Here is a 25,826-nt window from a genome sequence, read left to right on the forward strand (position 1 = left end):
AACACTCTCTGAAGCCACTCTACATTTGACAGCTCAAATAGGCTGGTTATCCTGTACAAAGGGGGTTTCACTTTTTTACTGTATATGTAAAGTGTTGTGTGACCATGAGCAGAATTTGTGTTTAATCAACTGTTATGTAACAGGGTTTTATCAGGACATATCTTTACCCGCTTGGGCTTTGAGGTCTTGGCAGGAAACGACATTGCTTCCTGTCAGTGTCAGCAGTGGAAATGTATAAAGGCAACCCGATGAAGGAATGATTTCATGAATGGATGGCAGAGAAGCTGCTGAATGGCAAAGGCACTGGAACAGGAGGTAGAGGGATCTTAGTCCTAAAACATAGAAAGCAATTCTAAAACATAATTTTACACCATCCATCCCTCCATCCGTTCATCCATTCATCCATTATATATACTGCTTATCCTGGGTTATTGGGAGCTGGAACCAGGCCCAGGTGTCATCGGATGGGAGTGTCCAGTCTAACTCAGGGCTGACATACAACCAAGGTGACAGACAACCAGAGCTCAGTTGGTAAAGGTAGTCGTCCATGGACCACAGTGTCAATGGTTTGATCTCCAGTCCCGGCTATATGTCACAGTGTCTCTGATCAAGACACTGAACCCCCAACAGCCCATTCCCCTCCCCAGCTGTGCAGTGCCGGTCCAAGCCCGATAGATATTGGGGAGGGTTGCGTCATGAAGGGCATCCTGCGTAAAAACTGATTGCAGACAATGATCCGCTGTGGCGACCCTGAAGTCATGGGATAAGCCGAAATGACAAAAAATACAAAATAAATAAAATGTAATGGGTGGGTGCGGTTGGTAGGTGTGGAAGGTTAGAATTCCGTTATCAATTGACCGGCAGTCCTAATAAATAGCAGTGAATAGGAGTAATATGTGTAATAACTTTTGCTCTTCATCACTGAATTTAATAACCTTATGTATGTCAACAATCTCACTTCAGGTCCCCACATGACTTTAATAGAGTTTTATTTCTTTGCCTAATATCTTAATCTCTGAAGTAACCTAAGCATCTATGGAACCCACGTGTGCTCTCCTTATGAATACGACTGTGTGTATGTGTGTGTCCAGAAGATACATAACTCACTATTGATGGAAAATATTGGATTCAGTGTCGGGGGAGGGTTATTGCTTTTACTCCTCACTGATCTATTCCTGGCTTGTGACAGCGGGGAGTTTTGCAGTCACAGCGCGCACGCATGTTGCTGAATGATGTCACAGCTGTTTACATGTCGTCATTCACAGACAGTTGTAGTTTATTAATTCAACGTTTTAAATGATCACAACATGAGATAATTGATACTAAAGTCATGTCTATCATTTCAAAATGGCAAATCTTAAACAAATTGTCTTGGTGTCTACAAAGATGCAGCAAGTGATGCAATTCCTCTTTTACATATAGCATTACTAATATTTTATATATTTAACAATAACGATTAGATGTGTCTTTTCAGCTTGAGAGAGAGAGAGAGAGCTTCTCGTTTTGCACATTGTCAACTGTTATTGTGTTACTGTTGCAGATCTTGGTAGATTTGTTTGTAATAATCCCCTTGACTTCTTAAGCATGTGCCATGTTTTGTTTTTAAGCGCAAGATGGCAAAACCAGAGCTTTGGTGTGTTTCATTACACCATCATTAAGACATCAGGTTTTCTGGGGGCAGCTGTGTGGTTTAAGCTTATGTCACAGTTGAGATTCTCTGAGTCTCTGAGAATTTGTTGTGGTCATGTCTTAAGTGCTTTTTTTTCCTACAATGTTTTGAATCAAGAAACCAAAGCAAGGATTTTGGTTTGGCTTGACAGCTGCCACTCTTTGTTTTTGGTCATCTGTGTCTGTTACATTTGAGTTGGATGTTTTGTGTCTGTTTTTTGTCACTTTTTGTGTTTCTGGTCATTTGACGTTCAGTTTTACAAATTATGTATCACATTTTAGCTTTTGGTTTATATCTGGGCTCTTTCAAACAAGAAATATTGCCAGTAACCTCAGAGGCCTGAGGGCCCCTGGTCATGTGCCCGATAGGCCTCTTCAGAAATCCATTTATGGCTGGCATACTTATTTTTATCTTTAGTTAGAAATTTTCCAGTGAAATTTGGCAACTTTGGGCATTTCCTCCCAAGGAAAGCACAGAGGGTGTATGTTGATAATAGAGGACACACAACAGTTTAAGAGTTGTGGCCGGAAAGCAGAGAAGAGCAGCGAACAATTATCTCACCAGCTCGTCTGGTGATAGTGTGGTGCACGGTTGCCACTGTGGCCCATGAGACTTAGCTGACCTTACTGACCAGACTGTGTGTGTAGCCTCCTGACCTTAACACAAAGTTCTGTGTCTGCATGATTACTCAAGCTGTCTTCACATTTATTTTTATGAGATATGTGGTGCCTCTCAAAAATGTGGCACTTTTTAGGACCTCATGTTGCAAAAACTGTTTAATTACAATAGTTGTCACAGTGATGTTGATTTTTAGACATTGTGACTATATTTATGGTCAGTTGATGTCGATGTGAGGCTTGTAAGAGAGAAGTCATACATAGTACTAATGGTTTATTTAAAACTTTAAGAATATCTTAAACCCCACGTCAGCCTTCTCCTATCTGCTAATTGGTTATGGTGTTTTTAATTTGAAGTGATCTCAGAGGATCTCACTGGTGAATTTAAGGGTACAATCACAACCATCTGGACGTCACACAGCATCAAAGGGTGGAAGAAACATAAACAATCCCAGACATCTATTTACTGGCATCCAGTAGTTTCCTAATTCTCTCTTCGTGCATTTCCGGCATATTTTCCTCTCTCAAAAGCTGACGACCCACAGCGAGAGGAAGTCTTTAACGGGATGTTCGTTAACTTAAAAGAGCCTATTTCTGATGTGGGATTTTGCTTTGTAGTGATGGGGCCTGTGGCACTACTCTTGCCTCCTGTCAGGCATTTTTTCTCCTGCAAGAAGTTGGGTCAAGATTTTTTGCATTGTAATGAAATATATATCTTGTGCTTCATAGCATCCTGCACTGGCAAAAAAGTGCAGTACAGTACAGTAAGGCTTGAGGCAGAGATCATTTACATGACTCTTCTGTGGTATTAGAGGTTTAACATTTTTAGGGGATTTTAACTTTAAAGTGCCTATTGAGTCAGTGATGGAGACCTCTGCCTTTCCTTGACTGTATCCTGAGGAGTCGGAGATAGTAGAGGGGAATCGTTCTCTCTCCTCTGATGTCCTGCATTGCGGCCTGGTGCATGTTGATTTAGAGTGAGGCTCTGCTGCTCTGATTCTTAAGCTGCCTCTGCCTGGTACCAATGCAGAGGCAAGCACAGGGAGGCACAGCCAGCCTGGATGAGACACCATTGCAGGAGGAGACACAGAGAGCATCAAAAAAAAGGAGGGATGGGTTCCAAAATGCAGAAGCAGATGAGAAGAAAAATCTTCTTTAGCGCCTTTCAGATTCCGCTTCCACCAGTCAGCTTGAATTCTGCTACGTAACCATAGCGATGCCTTTCCTGCATGTAGATATCCAATTGGAATTTTTTTTGTACCTGACTGCTGTTAACTCTTTTCTGCAGCGCCTCTCTCGCACGACGGCTATTTTTTTAAATTGTTTGTTTTAATGTGACGTCTAAGATACTCCTCTGGGATTTTGTCCAGAATCATTAACATATTGTTAATGAAGCGTTGCTGGGACATTGGCCACAGTTGACAGGATGCCTGCTGTCTTCACAGATGGGCACAGAAATGGACTCTTTGCCTTCTCCTGACGATATCCTCTCGCCTCCTTGCGCCCTTCTTTCTATCAGGGTGGCATCAATGAAAGCCACAGCCTGCAGGGTGCTGTGGTCGGGCAGTGCAGGGTTTGTTACATACAGCTAAAAGTGGAGATATCTGAGCTTGCATTTCTTCAACAAAACAAAAAATGGCTCATTTTAAAGTTCTCGATTGTATGATTAACAACAACTGGAGCCTTATCTGCAATCTGTACTGTGCTTGGAACAATCAGGTCAGTTATGTTTTCTTAGCATTTCACTTAACTGCCTTTTCTTGATCGTAACAGTGGAACATGTCATGAAACAAACTGAGCCAGTGATAATGAAGTTGCTGTATAACTGTAATCTGCCTGCTCACCACTAGGACATTACAGTGCACAATTAGTTTTTATCTTATAGAAAACTGATGGTCACTGGGTCATCAAACCTGTGAATGGCCTCTCCATGCGTTATTCCACCCAGCGCTCCTTACACTGAGGTAGTTGCATAGTAATAATATTGTAAAGCATATGTACAAGAGTCATTGGAGAAGATACAGCATGTGTTGAGCTCACCTTCCCCTCTGTCCCCTGTTGCCCCCCAGAGTCCTCCATGAAAGGCATCCCTGACATCTCTGGTATTAATAGCTAGCATTCATTCAGTAACACAGTGTGGAACTGGAGACTATGGACTGCTCGGCATGCTGACCTCTGAGTGTCCCTGGTCTCTCTCATAGAACTTCAGGTGCCGCGACACTACAGTAAATTGATTTTATAAAATAAATCTTATCTAGCAAGTTAAGTGATTCTTGGACTCAAAACTCCTTCTCTTGACAAATAAATAAACAATTTGCTGAGACATCATAAGCTGAAATAATGAGCTCAAATAAATGTAGCTGCACCTTAAAATCTTCCAAATACAAATCTATGTCATATTCTTAAAGTGTTTGCATGGCAAAGTGATGTGGCAACTATTTACTTGTAATGGAAAAGCACGTGTGCAAGGGCGCAATCCCGAAAAATTTCTGTGTTCATAGAATGATGTACAATGTGTGCATATGCATGTGAGCTTATGAATGTCCATGTTGTAGGATTCCATTTGTCTCAATATGCGCTCGTACTAGCACTTCATACCTCTGACATGCCTCTTTGGCTTTTTCTCTAAAAAACTCACACAGACTTTTCATTGTCCGTGCGTTTTTTTCCACTCTATCCTGTTTTTCATTTTGCGATGGAATGCTCTATGTGTGGAGTAAAGAAGTCTAGCCGTGTCAAGCAGTGCAACAGTGCTTCTCCCTGGCCTGCGCCTTCCCCTAATTTAATTTTAGCTGTGCTGAAAATTGTTTGCATCCCAAGTTGAACTGATAGGCCTCTGTTTCCAAAGAGCCTCTGCTGTCCATGCAGCTGAAAACCGCCTTTGTGCACTGAAGTCCTCATGAAATATTTACATGTTAACACCTGGTGTAAGATGGGGAGAGAGGGAAGCAAGGGAATCAACAACACTGCCACTAATAACTACAAGGCCACAGTTCTATTAGCCTCTTTTTAGTCTTTTTAGTTGCATTCTTGTGAACAGTAGCATTATTTAAAGTGTCACTGAAACTGAATAAAGATAGACATAAAACTATTGAAAATTTAAAAGCAATATTCTCTGGCTCTTATTAAATAAGAGGGTCTGCTACTTTTTTGCCATATATGACCATTTTTGGTTAAAAAAAATAAGACCTTTGAAGACATTACAGTTGACGTTTGGAAGACAGCTGTCCTTCACTTAATGTCTCTGATGTCTTATAGCTAATTGGTAAATGTATCTATTGAAAATAAAATACTAGATGAATCTTAAAAAATATTTAGTTGTACCCTGGAAACCAATACTACCTGGAAAACAAATGTTGCATTATTATAGTGTTAATAGTTAACCTACATTATCATCTGCCTGTCAATTTTATGTATGATGAGTATAAGAGATAAGATAATGTTATGACAGATGTGTTCAAGCTACATCAATCAAAAGAACCTACTGTGGATGATGTTCCCTATAACTAAAGCAGTCATAGATAACATCAGACATCCTCTTGTTGTAGTGTCCATTCCATTTTGTTCTTAGAAGTTTTTACGTGGCGCTAGGGGGGTTAAACAGGACAGTCTTAGTGTCAGAGGGCACACTGTTACACCCCTCCTCGGTAAAAAAACTCAAAGGGCAACCAGGATTAATAATTCATAGATAAGGAAACCAATTATACAGGGCTTTGCTTGCATTTGAGTGGGGGGGGCCCTGGGGACTCTAATTGGCCCACCTGCTCTCTGTCTCTGAAGGGCTTGCTGGGTGTAACACTAGTGTGTATGTGCTTTTTCTTTGTTTGGAAGCATCTTGCTCTGAGTGTTTATTGTGGGGGGATGGTTTTCTCTCTGGTGCACTGGGAGCCACCAAAAGTGACATCTCAGTAGTGATGGACCACACCCAGCACAGCAGGAAGGGCTTCCCATATCACAGTTCTACAACACGCCAGAAAACACAAATAATAAATAAACATTATGTAAGAGCAGATAAAATAGTTTTCACTATAATATCTTAAGCTGCTGCTCTGCTTTAGGGTGTTTACACTTACTTAGTTAAATAAATACATCTATCATAAATAAAATAACTGTCATAACTTAATGGGGCCCAAAATGACATCTTCAAATATCTTATTTTCTTCAGTTGTTGACAACTCATCCATTTTTTGTGAATTATGAGCATGAAGGAAAGAAATCCTCTCATTGAGAAATTAAACTAATAAAATATATATTTTTTTTCTGCCTTAGAAATTACTTGACTTACTGATTATGAGAATCGTTGCTGCCCATGGTTTTCCTGATGCACTTATGGATTGAATGACTTGACACATCGATAAATAGACACCTATTAGCCACAACATCACAACCACCCTGTTAATGTTGTGGCTGATCATTGTACATTTGGCTATTATGTAATATAAAATTATAAAAATGAAAGTTATTGTTCACTGCAGGCTATGTCAGCCTGTCCCTCTCGCTTCGTTCTGCTTGCATCTCCATTTCCCTTTTGTGGAGAGGAATTTCAGGCACAATTGTCCGTCCATTAGCATTTGAAAGCTGCCGGGGGCAGCAAGGGAGGCGGGAAGAGGAAGAGAAGGTCATAAAACTTCGAAATCAGTCCCTAAGCGAAACTTAATTCAGTCTCTTATTACCACATGTACCTACAGCATAGGGCACATCGATGGAGAATTATTTTATTTTCTTGATGCCACATGAAATTGAAAACTGACATGCTTATATTGTCCTTAGCTCAACATGTTCAACCTTTTTATCACGATATTGCTCACACTCTCAGGCATAAAATCAATGAATCTAATGGATTTGTTCCGGCGTCTTGAGAACTTAATGTGACCCTAAGGGAGGTTATGTAGGATTGTGAAGTGGAATAATATGAAAAAGACTTGTCCACAGAAGCACGTTATTGTGCCCCAAAATATGGCAGCCGATTATTATTTGGTTAGAAGTGCCAGTGAAAATGTCACTGCAGTTTTAATTTCTGATGCAACTTGTGATCATCATGCTGCATTATTATTGTTTTTTACTTCACCGCAGCCAAGCACAGAATTGAAGTGTTGTAATTTTTCCTGTTCAAATGATTTGGGAACTTGTGAACAGAACATTAACATATGTTTTGTGTGAGGGGAAAAGTGAAGCCACACATCATACATGGTGGTGCGTTTTCAGATGTTTCCACATGTTTTAATGTGACCTTAGCGAGGGTTTAATCTGAAACAAAAGACACACTTTGAAATCCAAATAGCTTGGAGTGTAAAACATGTGCTGTCTCAGTAATTCAGAATGTACTGAGGCATTTAACCATGAAGTAATACCTCCCATTGTGGCAGGTTAATGTTTACACACAGAGAGCAGATTTGAGGTCTGTGACATAGATTATCTGGATATCCTTGAAACTCTGGCTCACACTTACTAAACAATTTGAGAGAATCCTGTTACAAATGGCACTCAGCACATATTAGAGGCACACGTTTTGGTTTAGTGAGTGTGCTCAGTAATGATTATAAGTTGCAGAACAGAATAAACATGTTAATCCATGCAGAAAACTAAATTAATGTAAAGACCAGAGTAGAAAAACAAGCACCAACGAGTGATGAAATTGTTAAAAGCAGCATTGATGAAATAGCTTGTCGCTCTTACTTGCCTACAAAAGGTCGTATTTTGGTCATATTCGATACACCAGCAGCATGAAATATAAACAATCCCTCCTGTGGCTACTATTGGTTGTGTCATTATCACTTTACGCAGCTGCACACATTGGGGTTTTCTTCAGTGCCGAATCCTTTTGTGTGTGGTCGTTAATTTTAGCCGTGCTGTAGTCCTCAGCAGTTTGTAGGGAAACGTGGCATGAACAGAATGCTGATTCACCTCATGCTGTCACAATAAACCCCCACCCACCCTATCTACACAGACACACAATAGTAATCCGTGCTATGTGCACAGTGCTGCAGTAAACATGCAGTGATGCTGAGGTTTTTCTGTATATGCAAAAGATAAATTGAAATGGCAAATCATCAGGCCCTTGTCTTAACAAAAAAAAAAGAAACACTTTGTCCTTGTATAATCTTAGTAACATGACAACATAACCCTAAACCTAACCCTAACCCCCAGTAACATTTTCCTCTAAAGGATTTTATGTACACAATTCTTCATCGCTTAGAAAAGAAAAGGAGAGAACAACAGAGAAGACAGCAGAGGAGGTGAATAAGAAGTAGCTGGATGCAGCTGAGTCTCCTTGGCCTGGATGCTGAAAAAAGGGCTTGAATAGCTCTCTTTGGTGCAATGCAGACAGGGCTGAGCGAAGCTTCGCCGGTGGGTGGAGCTATATGTGCATGCAAAAGATTGTGTGTAGAAGGTGTTGTTTTGTTTTCATCCATAAGTGTTTACACATGGGCTCTTTCAACCCCCCTTACATCGAGGAGACATTGTAAATAGGTCCGGCACGCTAGCAGAGGGTTGTTGTGCTGATTTCTGCCCTTTTTTGTGTGTGTATGTGTTTTCTCGTTGTTTGAACGCCAGACCCATTGCTGTAGGGGCACAGCACATCTAAAGTCGTGCAACCTATAAAGAGCAGTTACATCATGCAAGACAGTCAGGGGGTGAAAGGGGGGGTTGAATAATCCCTCTGCAGAGCCCTAACAGAGAATCCATAGATCACTGGTGTGTCGGTCACCCTCTGTGCTTGAATACTCTCCAATGCTGCTATTAGTGTTATTAAAAGCAAACACTTGTTCTCCACAATCCTATTTAAATGAGATTCATCCACAACTTCAAAAATAAGATTAAATATGGGAATTCTGAAAAACTCTATCACCATCGTGTCCTTCTTGTGTCCTTTTGAGCTCTTCCATAAAATGGTGAGCCCAGCATATTTTTCCATTCTCCTCAAACAGCCCGAGGCATCACAGTAAAACAAGCGTTAATTGGCTGTGTGCTCAGTGCCAGAGACTGTGATTGGACGGGGAGTATGGGCTGTACGACAATACAGGTTGTGCTAATGATGCCCTCGGTCCTGCATCCGTCAGTGTGCACACGTTGCTTTGTTCGGATGCTGATGAGCCGTCTCCTCATTAGCATTCAGAGCACCTTTGGTCTTTTGACAGAGAGAAGCTGAGGCCTGATTTACTAATCAAGTGATGAATTGCAAGCAAAACCAATCTGACGGTGTCACAGTAGAGGTCATGGTGTTATATTTGGTGTTTTTTGTAAAACTATACCTCACCACCTGCCCCAGCAAATAATTCCGTGCTGTTATTTGCATTTGTGTCCATCCATGTGTTTTTCCTACTCTGTTTTCTCTTTGGCTTTTTTAAGTGGCCTATGTGTGCATGCCAGAGAGAATGCCTCACTATTTTACTGTTTACTGTGGTGATGGAGAATGTAGTGGACACTCCCTCTCTTTTATTTGGGGCGTAAGAATCGTTACAAAACCTTTTGAATAGAGTCAAACAAAAGGAAGAGTGTGACTTAAAGGATAAAGAGAAGGTAAACGAAAAATAGGACAACAGATACTGGTCCTGAGTTCAAGGATAAGAATTGAACGTGTTGTAAGGTGCAGTTAGGAAGGGACAAGTGGCAACAATAAAGGACAGTCGATGGAAGGAAAGAAGAAGAGATGAGAAGTATGACGATTTTATTGTTTCCAGCTGGGCCTGGGTGGGGTCATCACGGCCTGGAGACCTGCTGTGTTTAGTTCTGCTCTGTCTTCCTTAACTGTCTCTCAACCTGTCTGCCAAATGCCTTTTCTGTGTGTTGTTTTCTTTCTGCATCTGGTCCTGCACGTGCCCAACTTTCATGTTGATTTAATTGTGTCATTGTGTGATGTAGTTATTTGTTGTTGAAATATTAATGTTTTAGGGATTTCAGTGCAAATAGGATCCTGTAGCTTGGCTGCAGGATATGGATCAGCTGCTGCAAGATCCAACTGGTGCCATTTCCATTACAGAATGATCTATTCAAATATTAGGAAACTCATGTGGAATATGTGTGTCCAAGCAGTAAATTGACTTGGATAGTTTCTCTGTTATTCGTTATTGTTTGCTGTGACTACCAGCGTTTTTCTTTTTTTTCCATGCTTTTTTACTCTGTTCAGGTTCAGCTGAGGCAAGATTTGGGGTGTAACTGTGTCAGAATTTGGTATTCAGGCTCAAATATATCAACATAGTCCTGATTGTTATTGACAATAATTATCATTCACTGTACATATCAAAGTGTTTCCCTTACTGGAAATAAGGCCTTTTTGTGTGTTTCCCATCCAGCAAAAACACCTGCAAATGAATCAATAAGTTAATTAATATGGAGACTTTCTGTGTGATCGAGTTGCACCGCATTTTTGAAAGTAGTTCAACACAGTGTACAAATAGGATAAAAAAAACTAAGAAGGGCGTCCAAAACATCAAACCCCCAAACATTTACGGGAAAGAGACAGGCCGCCAGATGGACTAAAAAGTCTCCAACGCCAATTAATGTGGCTTGAATTGGCTTCTTTTAGCAAAACGAAATTATGATGATCAGATTCAATTAAGTAACATGATGCTACACTTAAAACAGTTACTTTTGTGGTCACTTTGATGGATAGAGTGTGACAAAGTGAGGTGAAGTGGTCAGTTTTCTAACTCTTCACAGGATTAAGTTTTGGCATGTATATAAGATAATGATGGTGTCACTGACAGACGTATAGCCACAGCACTTCTTCAAATGCAGCTTTGCAAAGAAGTATTTCACCCTCACCGCACAATCCTCCTCTAGCAGTGCAGTTCTCGACCCTGTGGTTTTTCCTCTTCTCTCATCGCCTCATTATTCAATTAAGCTGTAAAACACATGTTAACATTAACCGCACGGAGGGTCCCCTGTTGGGTCGAGAGCAGTAACGATCAACCGTTGTGTCATGCTCCATCAGCAGAGATGAGACTCTCAGCCTGGTTTCCATTTGGATGAGGGTGATGCCGCTCAACGGGTGCATCTAGTAAATACCTTTTTGGTTTGGAGGGTTAGACTGAAGAGAGAGCTAGGTTACCAGCTCTGGGATGGATGATGTGCAAACGGGTAGAAAAGGAAACATAGAGCCAGATGAGAAATATTATCTTAAGTGGTGGAGACATTTGGTTTCTACTGGTTATGAGGTTGATGGCTGTATGATGCCAAAGCACAATATCTCCGTTAGCCTTTGAGTGTATGTGTTTACGTAGAGGCTAATGAGGTCAAGACACAGTAGGGCACAAAGCTGTGACTCAGGTGCAGTGATGTTCCCATCCAGCCACCCTACTGGTCCCAGTGGGAACATCCATCACACTAGCTCAGGGCTTTTCCTTCTTTGATTTGATGGATTGCTGATTACTTGCACTAAATGACATGGCTGCATGTACACGTGATACGTTGTGCACGCATACATACACGCCCACATCAGCATGCAGAGTATCACATACACATTGCATAAATTTACACACACGTCTTAGACACACTTATTTTGGGCTTTTCCACAGTCTCAACATTCCACTGGCCATATCTCACCGAAGGACCAACTGCTTTTAATCAGCTGGGTCACGAGGTGCTCCAGATGGGCCTCAGCATTGGGTGGGACTGCCGCGGACGTGGTGGACGAGAAGGAAGAGGAGGATTGCACTCGTAATAGTCAACATATTTTTGCCCCCCTCTACTCAGCCCTCCCTTCTGTGCTGAATTGCGTCACCCTCCTTAGAGACCCGTGATGGACACCTTGCCCTGGCCTGCCATATTCAGCGCATGCACTTCTAAGGTCCCCACTTTTCCAGTGTTATACTAGCTAAGATTTTCCATCATCAGACTGCATGCTCTGGATGTTTTGAAAAGAGCACTGTGTGCTTTTGGAGACTGTCCTTGAATGTGCAGTCTAAGGAAGATGTACATTTCAATTCAGTAATGTGTTTCCTTGGATGTCTGTGACATAGAGTTCATTGAGTACAGAATAACTAGAGGCCATACGACAAAAATGTGCAGACTCTGCACATACTCTATCCTTTTAGTAAGCATCAACCTAAAAGAAGATAGGAATAAGTCCTAATGGATGTACCAACATTATTTGTGGTCAGCATCCCACACATCCTATCTAGTTAACAGTAAGAAAGAGGAGAAAAGAGAAGATTTTGCTCAGTTTGTAAAGGAATTTTGAATGTTAAATTGGAGACCGTACAAAAGACCGGGAGTCCAATGTGAGGTTATGATGGCATAGATTTTCTGTCTTTTATTTATTTTTTTTTATGGGTGTATTTTTCACAAACTGCATACAAGCACTCAGAATAATTTAACCCGTTCAGTTCCGAATCACAATAATAGTTTTTTTTATAAAAATCTCATTCTTTGCTCCATGTGTTTATGACTGTTACCTGGATACTGTCGTACTAATCTTCCTTATTCCTCTCTCCCCTCCTCACTTCTCCCTCTCGACGTTTAGGTCTCACATTACAGAGGCTGACGTCACCTCACTCTCAGTGTAGGCCAGTTGTGTTAATACTCACAGGGCGTATGCTCTGGGTGAGGGTCACAATACATCTGTGCTACAGGAAACATATTTTGAGTGGAATGGGAGATTAACTAGCTGTGAGTTGAATGTGGTTTAGATTTCCGAAATGTGGCATTGTATGAAACATGTCTGAATGAGCACCCTGTTACCTTTTTTGTAAAAGTCATGACCGCAAACTAGGTCAGACCTGGTAAGATTTATTTATGAATTTCAATACAGTAAAAGTCCGAACTTCTAAAACTCAGCTCACAAACAGATACTTTTATTTTGAAAAGGAGTAACCTACTGTAGCGAAGAAATTCTCCTGGAACATGGTGCGTGAATGTTCATGCACTATGTGGTAGTAAGCTCTGTGATAGTGAGCTCTGGCACTTCATATACTCAACACTATTGCAAATATTGCAAATATCTCACTTTTGCAGAGGCTCTCTCCATCATCATTCACCTCTGAATGAAGCTGTTAGTAACATTAACATAAACAGAAAGCCATCGCTTTAAAAGTTTGTTGAAGTGTTAGCTATCTTATGTCTGAAGAGGGCTTAAAAAAGAAAGGGGTTTGTATAAGGAGAAAGAGACTTGCTAGTTTTATGGACAAAGAGGATGTTAGGTTTTGTTTTAGTCTGTTTGACTGCAGTTTTTGGAGGCTGTTTTTTCAAGAAACTGCTTCATTGTGATTTTTAAACTACCAAAATCTGTTGGTAGTTTGTTTGCTAATCTGTTTGGTTCACTTGTTGCCTTTTTTTTTTTAGTACTCCTGACACTATTACTGACTCTACGGTGGAACATTGAGTGAGGTCTGCTCAGTTTAGCAGCTGATCTCGGCTCTGCTAAAAGGATTAGACTGCTGCAGGGTACACAGTGAGCATCCCTTGACAGTAACTAGCTATGTGATTCTACATCTGCCAAGTTGTCTTTCACTTACCTTTGTCCTTGCCAGTTTAGACTGGCAAGGTGCTAAGCTAATGAGCTCTGGAATTATCTAACCCTCTACTTTGCCTCCGTACACTTTCTCCTTGCCACCCTTTTAATTGTGACTTATTGTGTCTTCAACAATCACCAGCCCTCTCACTGTTGCCACTTTGAAGTAGCCATCAACCAGTTACTTCAAAGATGACCTACACACATTAGATAGGAAATGAACAACTGCAGAGTCAAACAGGTTAAAGACAGGAAGTTCATTGCGGTGATGTAATACTGCATTTTATGGGAGAATACATTTATAGCTATAAAGAAAAAGCCCTGTCTGTTTGATGTTTATAATAAACCAGATGAGTCTTCGCAGGATAAAAAGCAGGATTCAAAATTTAAAAAACATGTTTATGGTTTAACTGGTTGTAGATTTATAACATGCAGCATCTGTTTATGTGCCAGGCTTCTTAAGTAAATGCAGAAATACTGCAGGTTTTGCAAATAAAAACCTCACTCAAACCCACCCACCTGACGTAAGTCTATACAACATTATGTAAAGCGACATTGTCCTCATTAATGCTAAGTGTTCTGTCTGTTGCTGCTTACACATGACCGTTGACCTTTTAGCCCTAACCTTGAAACCTAATTCCAGTTTTACTTGCCTGTGTGTGTGTGTGTGTGTGTGTGTGTGTGTGTGTGTGTGTGTGTTTGTGTGTTCACCTGTGTGCGTTTGTCAGTGTTTGAACATGCATGGTACCCACGTGTAATGGTGATAAACAAGAGTCCTTTTTGTCCCTAGTAGAAATCTCCCGCCAACAGATTAGAAACAGATTTAATGCTTAATCAGTTGCTCTAGTTCAGCCCTCAACCGTCACTGACTTCTTCTCCTACACACACACACACACACACACACACACACACACACACACACACACACACACACACACACACACACACACACACACGCCCCTCCTCCAACCCAGTCGAGCCAGTGACAGTACACTTTGCTGGTGAAGCCATCTGGCCTTCAATCTGGGCTTGTAGTACCACCAACAGACCTTTCTCTCCATCTTACACTATAACATAAGCTCAAGCAATGGGTGAATTGGTACTTGTGAACAGTCTCTATTTTAAAAATGACACAGTTAAGTAGTCGATGGATTTTTAAAACTATATTTCTTATGTACTGTGTGTCATATTTTTAATGGCTGCTGCCAGAAAAAGTGACATGCATGATGACCATAGAGAATTTACATAATTTGTCCTCCTGTAGGCTATAGTAAAGAGGTGTTGGTACAAACTTTGTTTCTTGAATTTAAAGTTTTTACTATCAGCAGTCTGTCAGGAGAAAATGTTCATCTAATCTCTGAACAAATAGTCTCTAAACGGCTGTGTGATTTTTCAACAGCTTTTGTTCTGTGCCCACAAATCTGTACACATCAAGTATTGATAATACCAACCTCATGACAACATGGAAACTCCCAAACTTCCCAGAGAAGTAAAAAAAAAAAATAAAAATAGTGTTTAAATCCAGTATCCTCTGAAAATTCTATAATTGGAGACATGCTAGTAGCTTGGTGATATCACAGTTCAGAAAGAGATTTACTTTGTGGACGTCATAAAGTAGCAACATCTAAGTGAAGGCATCTTGTGTCTCCTGCTGTAAAATGTTGTAAGAGGTAGTTTGTGCCATTGTCTAAAAAAAAATGCAAGATGCACTAGCTACAATATTAGCCAATATTTGCAATTTTGGTAAACTGCAATTAGGATGCTGGGACCCCTGTCTGGGCTGGCAGAGCGAATAGAAAGTTTTAAAATGTTTAATTATCCATGCTACCTTTATCCATTAGTGTTAAGCTGTACCTCAAGGAGAACCTGTGTTACAATAATATCAAATCATTTTTCTTTCTTTTTTGCACCATGTTGGATGGTACAAAGCCATTTTGTTAGGGTTTTTGCTCTAATGATGTAGATGGAAAATTACCACATCTTTTGAATCACAAACATGGCAAGATGTGTTTTTTTTTTTCCTCCTCAAGTGGAGTGTGTGTGATGGCAAATTTAAGAACTATTAGGAACCCTGATCCTGAAGTGGTTCCTCTGAAGGGTTACTCATCAGCCAGTTTGGAATTTACCCCAGATTAAGAAAATACTAACAGACAAACACAGACACGTCAGCCTTGCGCCCTTCGGGGTCTCAGCCCCCCTGGACAAACATGGGAGGAAAACATTCCAGTGAATAATGGCTGAGCTGCTCCATGCTGTGGGGAAAGAAGTGGAGAGCTAAATAGTCTTTTCTTCAGCTCATCTGGCCCAGGTCCTCATTACATAACTGGGCTTTGTTGCACAGATGCATGGAGAACAGAATGGAACAGGCTTAAGAAAAGCAGGGATGGATCTAGCTGTAAAGAGCCTCTCGTGTCTGCTGCTAAAAGAGATGCTGCTTAGGTAAACAGTCAGCGCTGAAAGAATGCTTTTATCCAATTTCATTTTTGTGTGATGAGCTCTTTTCAGTAAAACAAGTACATATGATGTCTGTCAATACATCACATGTTCAGGGCTTCTTTTTAACGCCATCCGCCCCAGAACTATTCTCCACCGAGTGACGTTAGCGTTCGGCTGAAAGATGACATTCTTCTCCACTCAGCTAATACAGGACATTACTGTTCAGGCACACCAGCCCCACCCTGTATAAATCCCCTGTCTGTCTGAATGTCTGCAGCAGGTCACATGAACTCTCTTGAACCCTACTCTGGCTGACATTAGCCGCAGCTACTCAATGTCCAAACCTATTTTCAACCATTTTCCAAAATGGTGTTTATTTGTCTTTGCTGATTTGACCAAGACTTTGCATTCTAATGTCCCTCGTGATGCCTGATGCCCTCTTTTCTTCTGAGGACACTTGACCTTAACATCTAAGCCGCTCCATTCTCACCCCAATTCCCAGCTGCATATTCCTCATCATTTTTACCACCCAATTTTGTAAACCTCAGGGATTTCGGTGAGAAATACAGCTGATATCAGACATGGTGTAAAATAAAGAAACTCTAGAGTACAGTCAAGTGTTTCTGCCATAAATCAGACCTGCATCCTATCCAAGATTCTGCAGAACACCTTTCCCTGCAGTAACACAGCTGACTGCCATGCCAATATATTTCTTTTCCTATAAAGCTAAAAACGAAGCTGTCTTTGGAATCTTGGTTTGGTTTTCTAAGGCCTTTTAGATTTTAGTTTTTTTTTTTGCCACATCACAGCTTTGTTGTCGGGTGATAGATTGACTCATCTGCAGAACTGGGATTTTAACCATACAACCACCATGGTTATCCAAAGCTTTTAGAGGCCTCGCTTCCAGACAACCACCGTGGTCCTTTTGATGAGTTGCAACATGATGTCACTCTGTGTGAGTTGCTGGGTATGTGTCTTAATTATTGAAGTCGCTGTGGCTATACTTGGAGGTCTGATGAAGTGCAGCAAACGGCGCCTGCAAAAAAGGGGGAGTTAAGAAGACACACCCATTGGCAGGAAAGTGAGGGATGAAAGGAAATGAAGAAAGGCGGAGGGGAGGATCATGGTGTTTTCCAAAGTCCATCATATCTCTGTCAGACACTACGGGCATCCACAATGGCTCAGAGTGCACATTTTCTTAAAGGTTTCCTCTCTTTTTCTGCCTGTTTTGCTCATTTTTCTCCCTCACACTTATGCAATTGCTCTATTATAATAGTAGTGTAATTTACAGCTCTTGGTCAGCCTGGGGCTTAGAGTGTGTATATGTGTGTTATTTGAAGGGTGTGTCCCACAGCCCTCATCAGTATTGGCTCCAGTGCAGAGCTCCTCTCTTCATAACCAATACCAGATCTATCCCATACTAAATCTGTTGCAGTCCACTGAATGCCTTCATACTGACGCAGTATTACAAATTACAACGTCTTCTTGTGGATGTCTACCTTTTATGTGAAGGTTAATGCAAGCTAGGGACACCCAGCCCTTGGTTATAATAAACATAAGCACGACAACCTACAACTCATTCCATTATTACTGTACGTACACAATTAGTTGTTTGAGCTTTAAATATAGCATAAAAAACATGCCCATCAATTTTTTTTTACCAGAAACAACAGCAGCGCCTTTAAATTACTTGTTCTGTCCTGTTAAAAGTCAAAAACTATTATCATTTTTTTTTAATCCTGTAAAAAAACCTAGTGTTGACAGTCCTGTATGCTTGTCTGTTAGGAGCAATAATAACATCAATACCAGCTGCTGTGTTGCTGTTTTGGTATTCAGCAGCATTCTGTAGCTGGAGCACATGCTGACATGCCACTGCACGTGAGAGAGGTACGGTGCATCGAGAAAGTATTCACAAATATGAACAGTTAACACAGTTAAAGCTTTATTACAAAATTGATTAAATTAATTACTATTTTTTATTTCTATATTTCATTATTCATCAGTTTACTCAAAATCCTTCAAACAATACCCCATGATGACTTCTTCCCTTTGCGGATGATGGAGGCCACTGTGCTCATTGGGACCTTCAATGCTGCAGATATTTATCTGTTCCCTTCCCCAGATCTGTGGCTCGATACAATCCTGTCTCAGAGGTTTACAGACAATTCCTTGGACTTCGTGGCTTGGTTTGACATGCACTGTTAACTGTGGGACCTTATATAGACAGGTGTATGCTTTTCCAAATCATGTCCAATCAACTAAATTTCTCATAAATGGACTCCAGTCAAGTTGTAGAAACATCTCAAGGGTGATCAGAGGAAACGATATGCACCAGAGTTCAATTTTGAGTGTGAATACTGTACATGTACATGTGATTTATAATTTTTATTTTTAATACATTTGCAAAGATTTCAAACAAACTTCTTTCACATTTTCATTATATGGTATTGTTTGTAGAATTGTGAGGAGAAAAAATGTATTTAATCAATTTTGGAATTAGGCTGTAACATAACAAAATGTGGAAAAAGTTATGGACTGTAAACAGGAAATTTCCAAACATGGCTCACATCAGTTTCAATATTTCATATGCCACTACGTCGGAAAGTTTATTTTTAGACTTCTGCAGCATCTCTCCAGTCGCTTATACATTTTTAATAGCAGTTTTGAATATTTCACCGTTTCGACCAGAATAGTCAAGCTGAATGCAAGAGATGGTATTATTTCAATGGATACAGTCATAGATTGTTCTGTGATTCTTTGTGCGTGCTATAATTATTTTCATGACTTAATTGTTTACCTTTTAAAAGGGTAAAAAATGTTCCCAGAGAGTGTGATATTGCCAAATATGTGCTTTTGGATTAATATGCATATCATGACACTGAAACTTTCTATGTGGAGACCTTTATGGCACATTGTCTCTTCTCCCCAACAAGTTGATTGATGATTCTTTGACATACAGCTTGGGTGATGACAATGATGCTTTCATTTTCAGAAACATACTACCCATAATTCTGGGGCTTTGATGAATGTTAAATATAATGTTGTCATTCTCAGTGCGTTAGCTGACGACTACAATTTGTTTGCTGAACATCTTATAGTAGTTTCATTTTTCAAACTGCCAGATGATGCACTGACAGCATCACATCATATTGCATCCGTTTTTCGTCATAAGAGTTTTGTAGGAGCAGTTTGGCTAAACTACAACCTTCATAATATGAGCAACAAGATGACATCATGTGAGCTGGAAACTCCTCTGGATGATGTCATCATGCATTTTTATGCTAGAAGCAGAGAGATATAACATTAATGTGGGAAATTTAGAAGGAGCTTTTAGTTCTTCATTTATTTTCATATGGTTAATAAGCCCTGCTTCAAAACAGTCTGGTCTGCTTTTAAGCGTACAGCTTCTTTTGCATTGATAACATTAATGCTGGCTCCACCATTTAAGAGAGCCTGGGCAGTTCAATCCCTTTTTTTAATGAACAAAGATGTTTAATGAATGGGGTTTCATTACATTTAACACCAAAGAGCCATGTGTATCCATCTGACTGGGTGTGTGTGTTGTCACCTATTATACCCTAGTTATGTGTCTGGAATGAGTGGACCCTCCACCCTCAGCGTTCCTTTGAGTCTACAGCAGACCAACCTCAAGCCTCAGCCAAGGGAATTCCAAGATCAGCTTACACCGCTGCTATATGGGCTCTTTATGAAGCACACGTTGGCCAACGGCAGTGTCACAATTTGTTAAAGGAGCCATTCAGTGATCTGGAAAGGCTGAGTGATTAGTTTACATTCAGGGTGGACGGGTTAGCCTGTATGTCCTATTCTAACATTTTTGTAGCCTCAGAATTTGAATCAGGTGTTTGTCTCAATGTCTGATTGATGACGTCTAAGCCAAGTTTCCAGCCTGGGAGGTTAATGGTGTTTGGTGGGTTCTGGTGAGAATAGTGCTGTTCTATGTTAGGGTGAATCCAACTACACTGGAGTTTCAACTTACCCCATACAGGCACATCGACTATTAAATCCTGTGTCTGACATGTTAAATTTCACCCATTCACAGCACTCTGGTCTCAGAGGTTAATCCCCCAGTCATTAACGCAACACTTGCTACTGGATTTTAGGCCATTGCTTAAAGGACACCTTCACTGATTTTCAACTTTTGGTTCTAGTTTGGGTAGAACCTGTACATAAATGCCATTAAACTTCCCTCTGACTTCCCTACATTAAAATATTTCTCTACATCTAGCTGAAAAAAATGACTCCGGATGACATCACTTGGAGGAGCCTTCATTTCAGTTTATTTCATCTTGTTGCTCACACTATGGTGTATGTACTCATGGTCAACCTGCTTTTCCAGGGCTCCCACAGATGATAATCAAAACTTCTAATGATGAAAAACTCCTCCTCGTGATCTCATCTTGTTAGTTTTTCAGCTAGAAGCACAGAAACATTTTAACGTATTTAAATCAGAGGGAAGTTTAAAGGCATCATTGTACATTTACACCTTAAAATAAAGCCATGGAAAGCAAGTTGAAAATTGGTCAAGTTTCCCATTAAATCCACACCTTTCATTAGTTATAGATATATTTTTGTTCATTTGAGCACATTATGGATGTTGACACAACTTCCTAAACCATACATAATGTTTGGAAATCTCTTGGATTTAAAAGCGCAGGGTTTTGTATGCTATTAATTACTGTACACTTGCAAATTATAATTTGACAGTAAAAGTGTTTTTCTTTATTAGTTGTTTAGCCTTTTCTGTCAGACATTCTTTAGAGCCCAAGCTTGTCTGACCCCTCTAAACTCTAACATTTTCCAATGATTTAAAAGAAGTGGGAGAAGCATTTTAATTGCATTTGAAAAGATGGATTCAGTAAATGTTACGTAATCGAGCAATGCAACACTAACATGATTTGTGTAGACATCTTGCACAGTGACATATAGTTTTTACAAATGCATGCTTACACTTATCGTTATTAGGCAAGCACCGCAATAAATGAGGTTTGTAATGTCAGGTCAGATGATGAATGTTGACCCACTAAGATTGACCTGAACACTGGATAATCTCACATCACTGTGTCAGTCTGAAACGAGTGTAACTGTGTCTTCATTAGTGCTTTTCTCATCTCACCTCACTTTAACCACGTGGTTTCTCCCTGAGGACAACTGTGAGAAAGGGGGAGAGATGCAATAATTAGAGATTTATTTTTTTTTTTTTTACTTTTATTCAAGGGGTGTTGGAGATGGGGTGGGTAAGGCTGTCATCAGAAGCATATTTGCCCCTTTTTTCACTGCCTGAGAGCAGCTGCTGAGGAGTGAATGAGCACGCTACTGAATGCTTGATTGGCAGAGGCATTTGTCTGAGGTGTCCAGGGACCTCCAGGGACAATTGTCTAGATCAAGCAGGGCTCCTTCGTCGTAGAACTCGCTAATACACTAAGCTCATGCAAAAAACCCCTGTGGGCTTGGAGCTTTTGTCTTGGCTCGTTCATTTTTTTGGTGAGTGTCCAACCCATGACCTTTTCTTGGTGCAGCCTCAGCCCCATTTTGAAGGAAATCCCCCAAATTTGTATTTATTTATTTTTTCCTAGACATTCGAAGCTGTTGTGTATTTCTCCTCTGATCTCTACACAGATGGTCTCCATAGCAAACTGTGAATTTTTATAGTTGTTTTTGCCATTGGAATAGAAGTGATGCACTACTGCAGAAAAATGTCGTGTGCATGACTCACAGTGAGTTAAACTGGTAGCTTTTGAAGCTGTTGTAGGAGAATGTGTTATGTTTGAGTGTAATTAAAAAAATAAACGCTGGTGCCAACCTTCTCATAATGACTAAAGTGAGCATTAGAAAGTTTTTTTAAATTGTGGTAGGGAATGCTGGTAGCTTTGACATTTATTGTATCCTTTGTGTGTATGTAGTAATAGCCATTCTTTATGGTCTGCTTATGCATTGTTTTTATCAAAAAACATTTTAGCCATGTTTAAGAGGGTCTGTAATTATCTAGTGATGAACATTTGCACTTCCCAAGGGAACAATGACTTTTGATATCGGAACGATTAATTGAGAAAATAATTATAGATAATGAAAATAATGTTTATTTGTAGCCCCACTGCTCTACTAGCTGTCTTCTACATTGAACATCAGCATCAAAACTTGATATTAGTTATGGCAGACATGCCCACTAGAACAATGAGCCCTAGGGGACATCTTTACCAGTTCAGTATCCACAAAACCTATCTCCAGTGATACTAAAACATTAAACTGGTAAATTCTAACATTCAACAAGCTAAACTTCAGTTACTCGATTACTTTAAGACGCTGTGTTCTACATGTTTTTCTAGGTTAGGGTTTTTTGAGGGCGTTACTTTAATAGTTTCAAAGCATTTAAAATTCCCCAAAATGCTTATTTTTCTTGTAATCGCCCTCTCTGTATTAATTCCTCTGACCCTCTGGCTGTAATCGTTAGTTTTTGGTTCTGCACCCTCTGGCGAACTATAGCCAAAACACACAGTGACAGAGCAAGACCTGTCCCAAACAAATAAGCTTTATTCACTGTTGTTTCTCTTGCTTTCTATACAACATATCAGTACTTTCTGAGCACACAAAGTACGAGCAGTGGACAAACTTCCTGCCTAACGTGAGCAGGTGGAAGCGACTGCGTACTTTGTGTGGAAATGGCGGCAATTTTTATGTTCTCCCTAAACTAACCAAGTAGAAAAGCTTACTTTACAGTCTGTCTCAGGTCTTAGTTGTCTTCTATTGCTCTAAGCAAGCAGTTTATTTTCCATCTGCAACACTCCCTTTCTTTTTCTTAATTTCCTCATTTTCTTCCCTACAATCTGCCTTTCCCCTCCTAGTGCACTGGCCAATAAGAGTACAACAAAATCATGTTATAGACCTTTATATGCTGTACCTGACTCCATTACTGCCTCTCTCTCACAGATTAATGCTCTTATGTGTCTGAAACAAGAGCAATCTGCTCAAGTGTCTTACTGATCAGCTGCTGGCATCCTACCGACTACCCAGGGGTAGTCAGTTGTGGAGTTCATACCCCTCAGTAATCCCTGGGGACTGTATGAAGAAGGGCTTTATCGGTGTGCAGTGATGTGGGTGCATAGTGGGAGCAGTCTGTTCCCCGGCCCTCATTAGCCAGTCCTTTGTTACAGTAAGCCATACCTCGCGGAGCCCAGATGCAGCATGTTCAGATTAGATCTTACACCCACCAGTCCTGAAAAGTCCTGAAAAGCCACCCCCAAATCGAGCCTAATGCTCTTGCAAGACTTTCCCCTTTTTTCTGGCGCTGTGCACGACACACACACACACACACACAACATTGACAGGCTCACACACATAAAGTTGGTCACACACAACGACCATTTGGAGACTTCAAATTACTTATTGTAGTTTTCAGAGTCCTGTTGGGGCCTTGTGTCTTTAATCCCCATCCAAAGATCCTGTCAGCTGCTTACAGACCACAGGCCTTTTTGTCCTTTGTTACACAAATCAGAGCTGCACATAATCATCAAATCAATTCTGGACTCAAAATTTGAGTGGGCTTAAATTAAACAGGGTCATGAAACAAACTAATTTTCATTGTCTTATGCTTTCCACAAATGTAAACATCTGAAACTGAATTTACAACTCAGGGGAGGGCCTGAAATTAACTCAGTTTCATTGTCCCAGGGACAATAACAATAGCACCTAGGACACAAACAGTGGACTATGGGAGAATGTTGGGACAATAAAAGAAAATGCCTTACAGTGTAAGTCTTTTGAAGGGAAATGTTTACTTTGTGCAGATATTAATTATTTGTATTGTAAGTTCATAGGCTGTCAGTTCTTCATTACACTATAAGATTATTAATTCTAAGAACTTATATTTATTCTATTTGTGTGTAAGCGAGCGTGGAGCTTAATTCCCTGACTTCAGATAGAGAGGGAGAGGACATCTCAGGAAAAGTGAAAGTTACTACTCGAATGGACAATATCAATGCTCATTATTGAAAGTTACACATGACAGGAGCAGATGTACCTGTCAGCAGTGAGTCAAAAGCAGGCATTGTAAGACAGGGAAGACAGGACTCTGTTTAGTCTGTTTTCAGTTATGTACTAAATTGGGTGAATAAAGTAATAGAAACACCAGAATGTTAATGTTAAAAATGTTAATATTTTTTAGCATCAGGTTCTTGTGGGCATAACGATTAAAGTAGTTGTTATGCTCTTGCTCTGTTAGCTAAAATTTCAGTTTTGCAGACATAAATACAGAACAGGTTACAGTTGGAGGTGGGTTATTTCTCTTAAGGCAGGCAGTGTAACTCTACCTTAGCACTGAGCCTGTTAGATTACAGATTTACATGTAAAAAGGAGTAGAGTTATCACGGAATCTGCTGAATGCCAATTAAAATAAATATTCATTAGCTGATATTGTAACTGTTTTAGTGTTTAAACTGCAGTAAAATAAACACTTTTTTGTTTTGATACATTAACCCAATCAGTGAGGAAGCTATAGTTTTAGGCTAGTAAGGTTTAGAGCTGAAGCTATAAAATGGAAAAAAGAAACGTGGGACAATTAAAAAAATTGGGATTTTGGAAAAAAAAAGTTAATTTCAAGCACTGACTCAGGGACTTTGGCTGCTAGTTTTTGAGTTTTGAGGAGTTTTATTGTGGTTAGCATTGGCGTGCAACTTTTACATGTAAAAGTAAAAGACAGAACAGCAACTTTTGCTTCTTTTATAGGCTTTCCAAATCCATAATTACGATTTGCCCACTACTAATGTGATTTTAGATTAACAACTCAAAAGTGGTCTTAAAAACCCCATCCTTGTCTTTACCTCACCACAGCCACAGTCTGGATGTTGTCTTTGGCCCTGCGTGTTATGTTGTGTGACGCCACAAGGCCATTTGCAGAATTATCAGCAGGGGGACTCCAAGACCAAACTGCACTGTGTTGGGTCCATCCGCGAGTGGAAACAGCAACAAGGGGAGCAACAAAGACCTCCTGAATGTTTCAACACGTCAGTAAACTTTCTGTGTACCATTATTGATAGTACCACCCTCCACACCCACTGGTAGAATTTCACATGTGTGTGTGTGGGGCCCGCTTAAGTCGAGTCAACCGGACCACACTGGAAATATTTGTTATTACTGCTTTTCTTGGATAGACGGCAACACTCACAATTTATGTAATCTCGTAAAAGTTCTTCTTCGTCATTTTCTGTGGTTGGTGTTAAAAAGCTGTGGCCAGTTTATTGTGTGTTTGAAGATGGCCATTATCCTATTAACCTCTATTTTTATGTGTCACCAAAGTAAATTTTAAACTTTGGGGTTTTGCAGCCAAGATAAACAATTGGAGGATGGCAACATGGGTTGTGGGAAATTATAGAGGTTTTATTAATGGTCATACAATAATCAAAACACTAGGATAGCTAGCTGACCCGTCCAAACCCAGAACCACATACAAGGTGATTAATAAAATTCTTTCACTTTTGGTCTGCATTTGCACATCAAACGACGTATCCTTAACTCCAATGTGTGGCAGCTCTTCAGAAAAAAATATGAAATCACAAGCACCTACGTAAAACGCCTCAGTCCAGTGCACAAAATTGCACGGTACCAACTCCACTTCCTAGACAGAAATTCCATGCAAGTT

The 25,826-nt window shown here is 40.2% G+C and overlaps 1 protein-coding gene across 2 annotated transcripts in view; it reads left to right on the plus strand.

The window, feature by feature from the left end:
• LOC137104564 (rho GTPase-activating protein 21-like) overlaps positions 1-25,826 on the plus strand; it is a 74,160-nt gene that overhangs the window by 6,347 nt on the left and 41,987 nt on the right. The window contains exon 1 of one of the 2 annotated variants that reach the window (XM_067485941.1): positions 3,385-4,005. The exons of the other annotated variant lie outside the window; for it this stretch is intronic. Coding sequence (XP_067342042.1) covers positions 3,922-4,005 — 84 coding nt within the window. The 5' untranslated portion in view covers positions 3,385-3,921. Of the gene's footprint in view, positions 1-3,384; positions 4,006-25,826 lie in introns of those variants that run through there. 2 annotated transcript variants of the gene reach the window in all.

The sequence above is a fragment of the Channa argus genome, chromosome 19 (assembly GCF_033026475.1).
Source record: "Channa argus isolate prfri chromosome 19, Channa argus male v1.0, whole genome shotgun sequence".
Taxonomy (NCBI): Eukaryota; Metazoa; Chordata; class Actinopteri; order Anabantiformes; family Channidae; genus Channa; species Channa argus.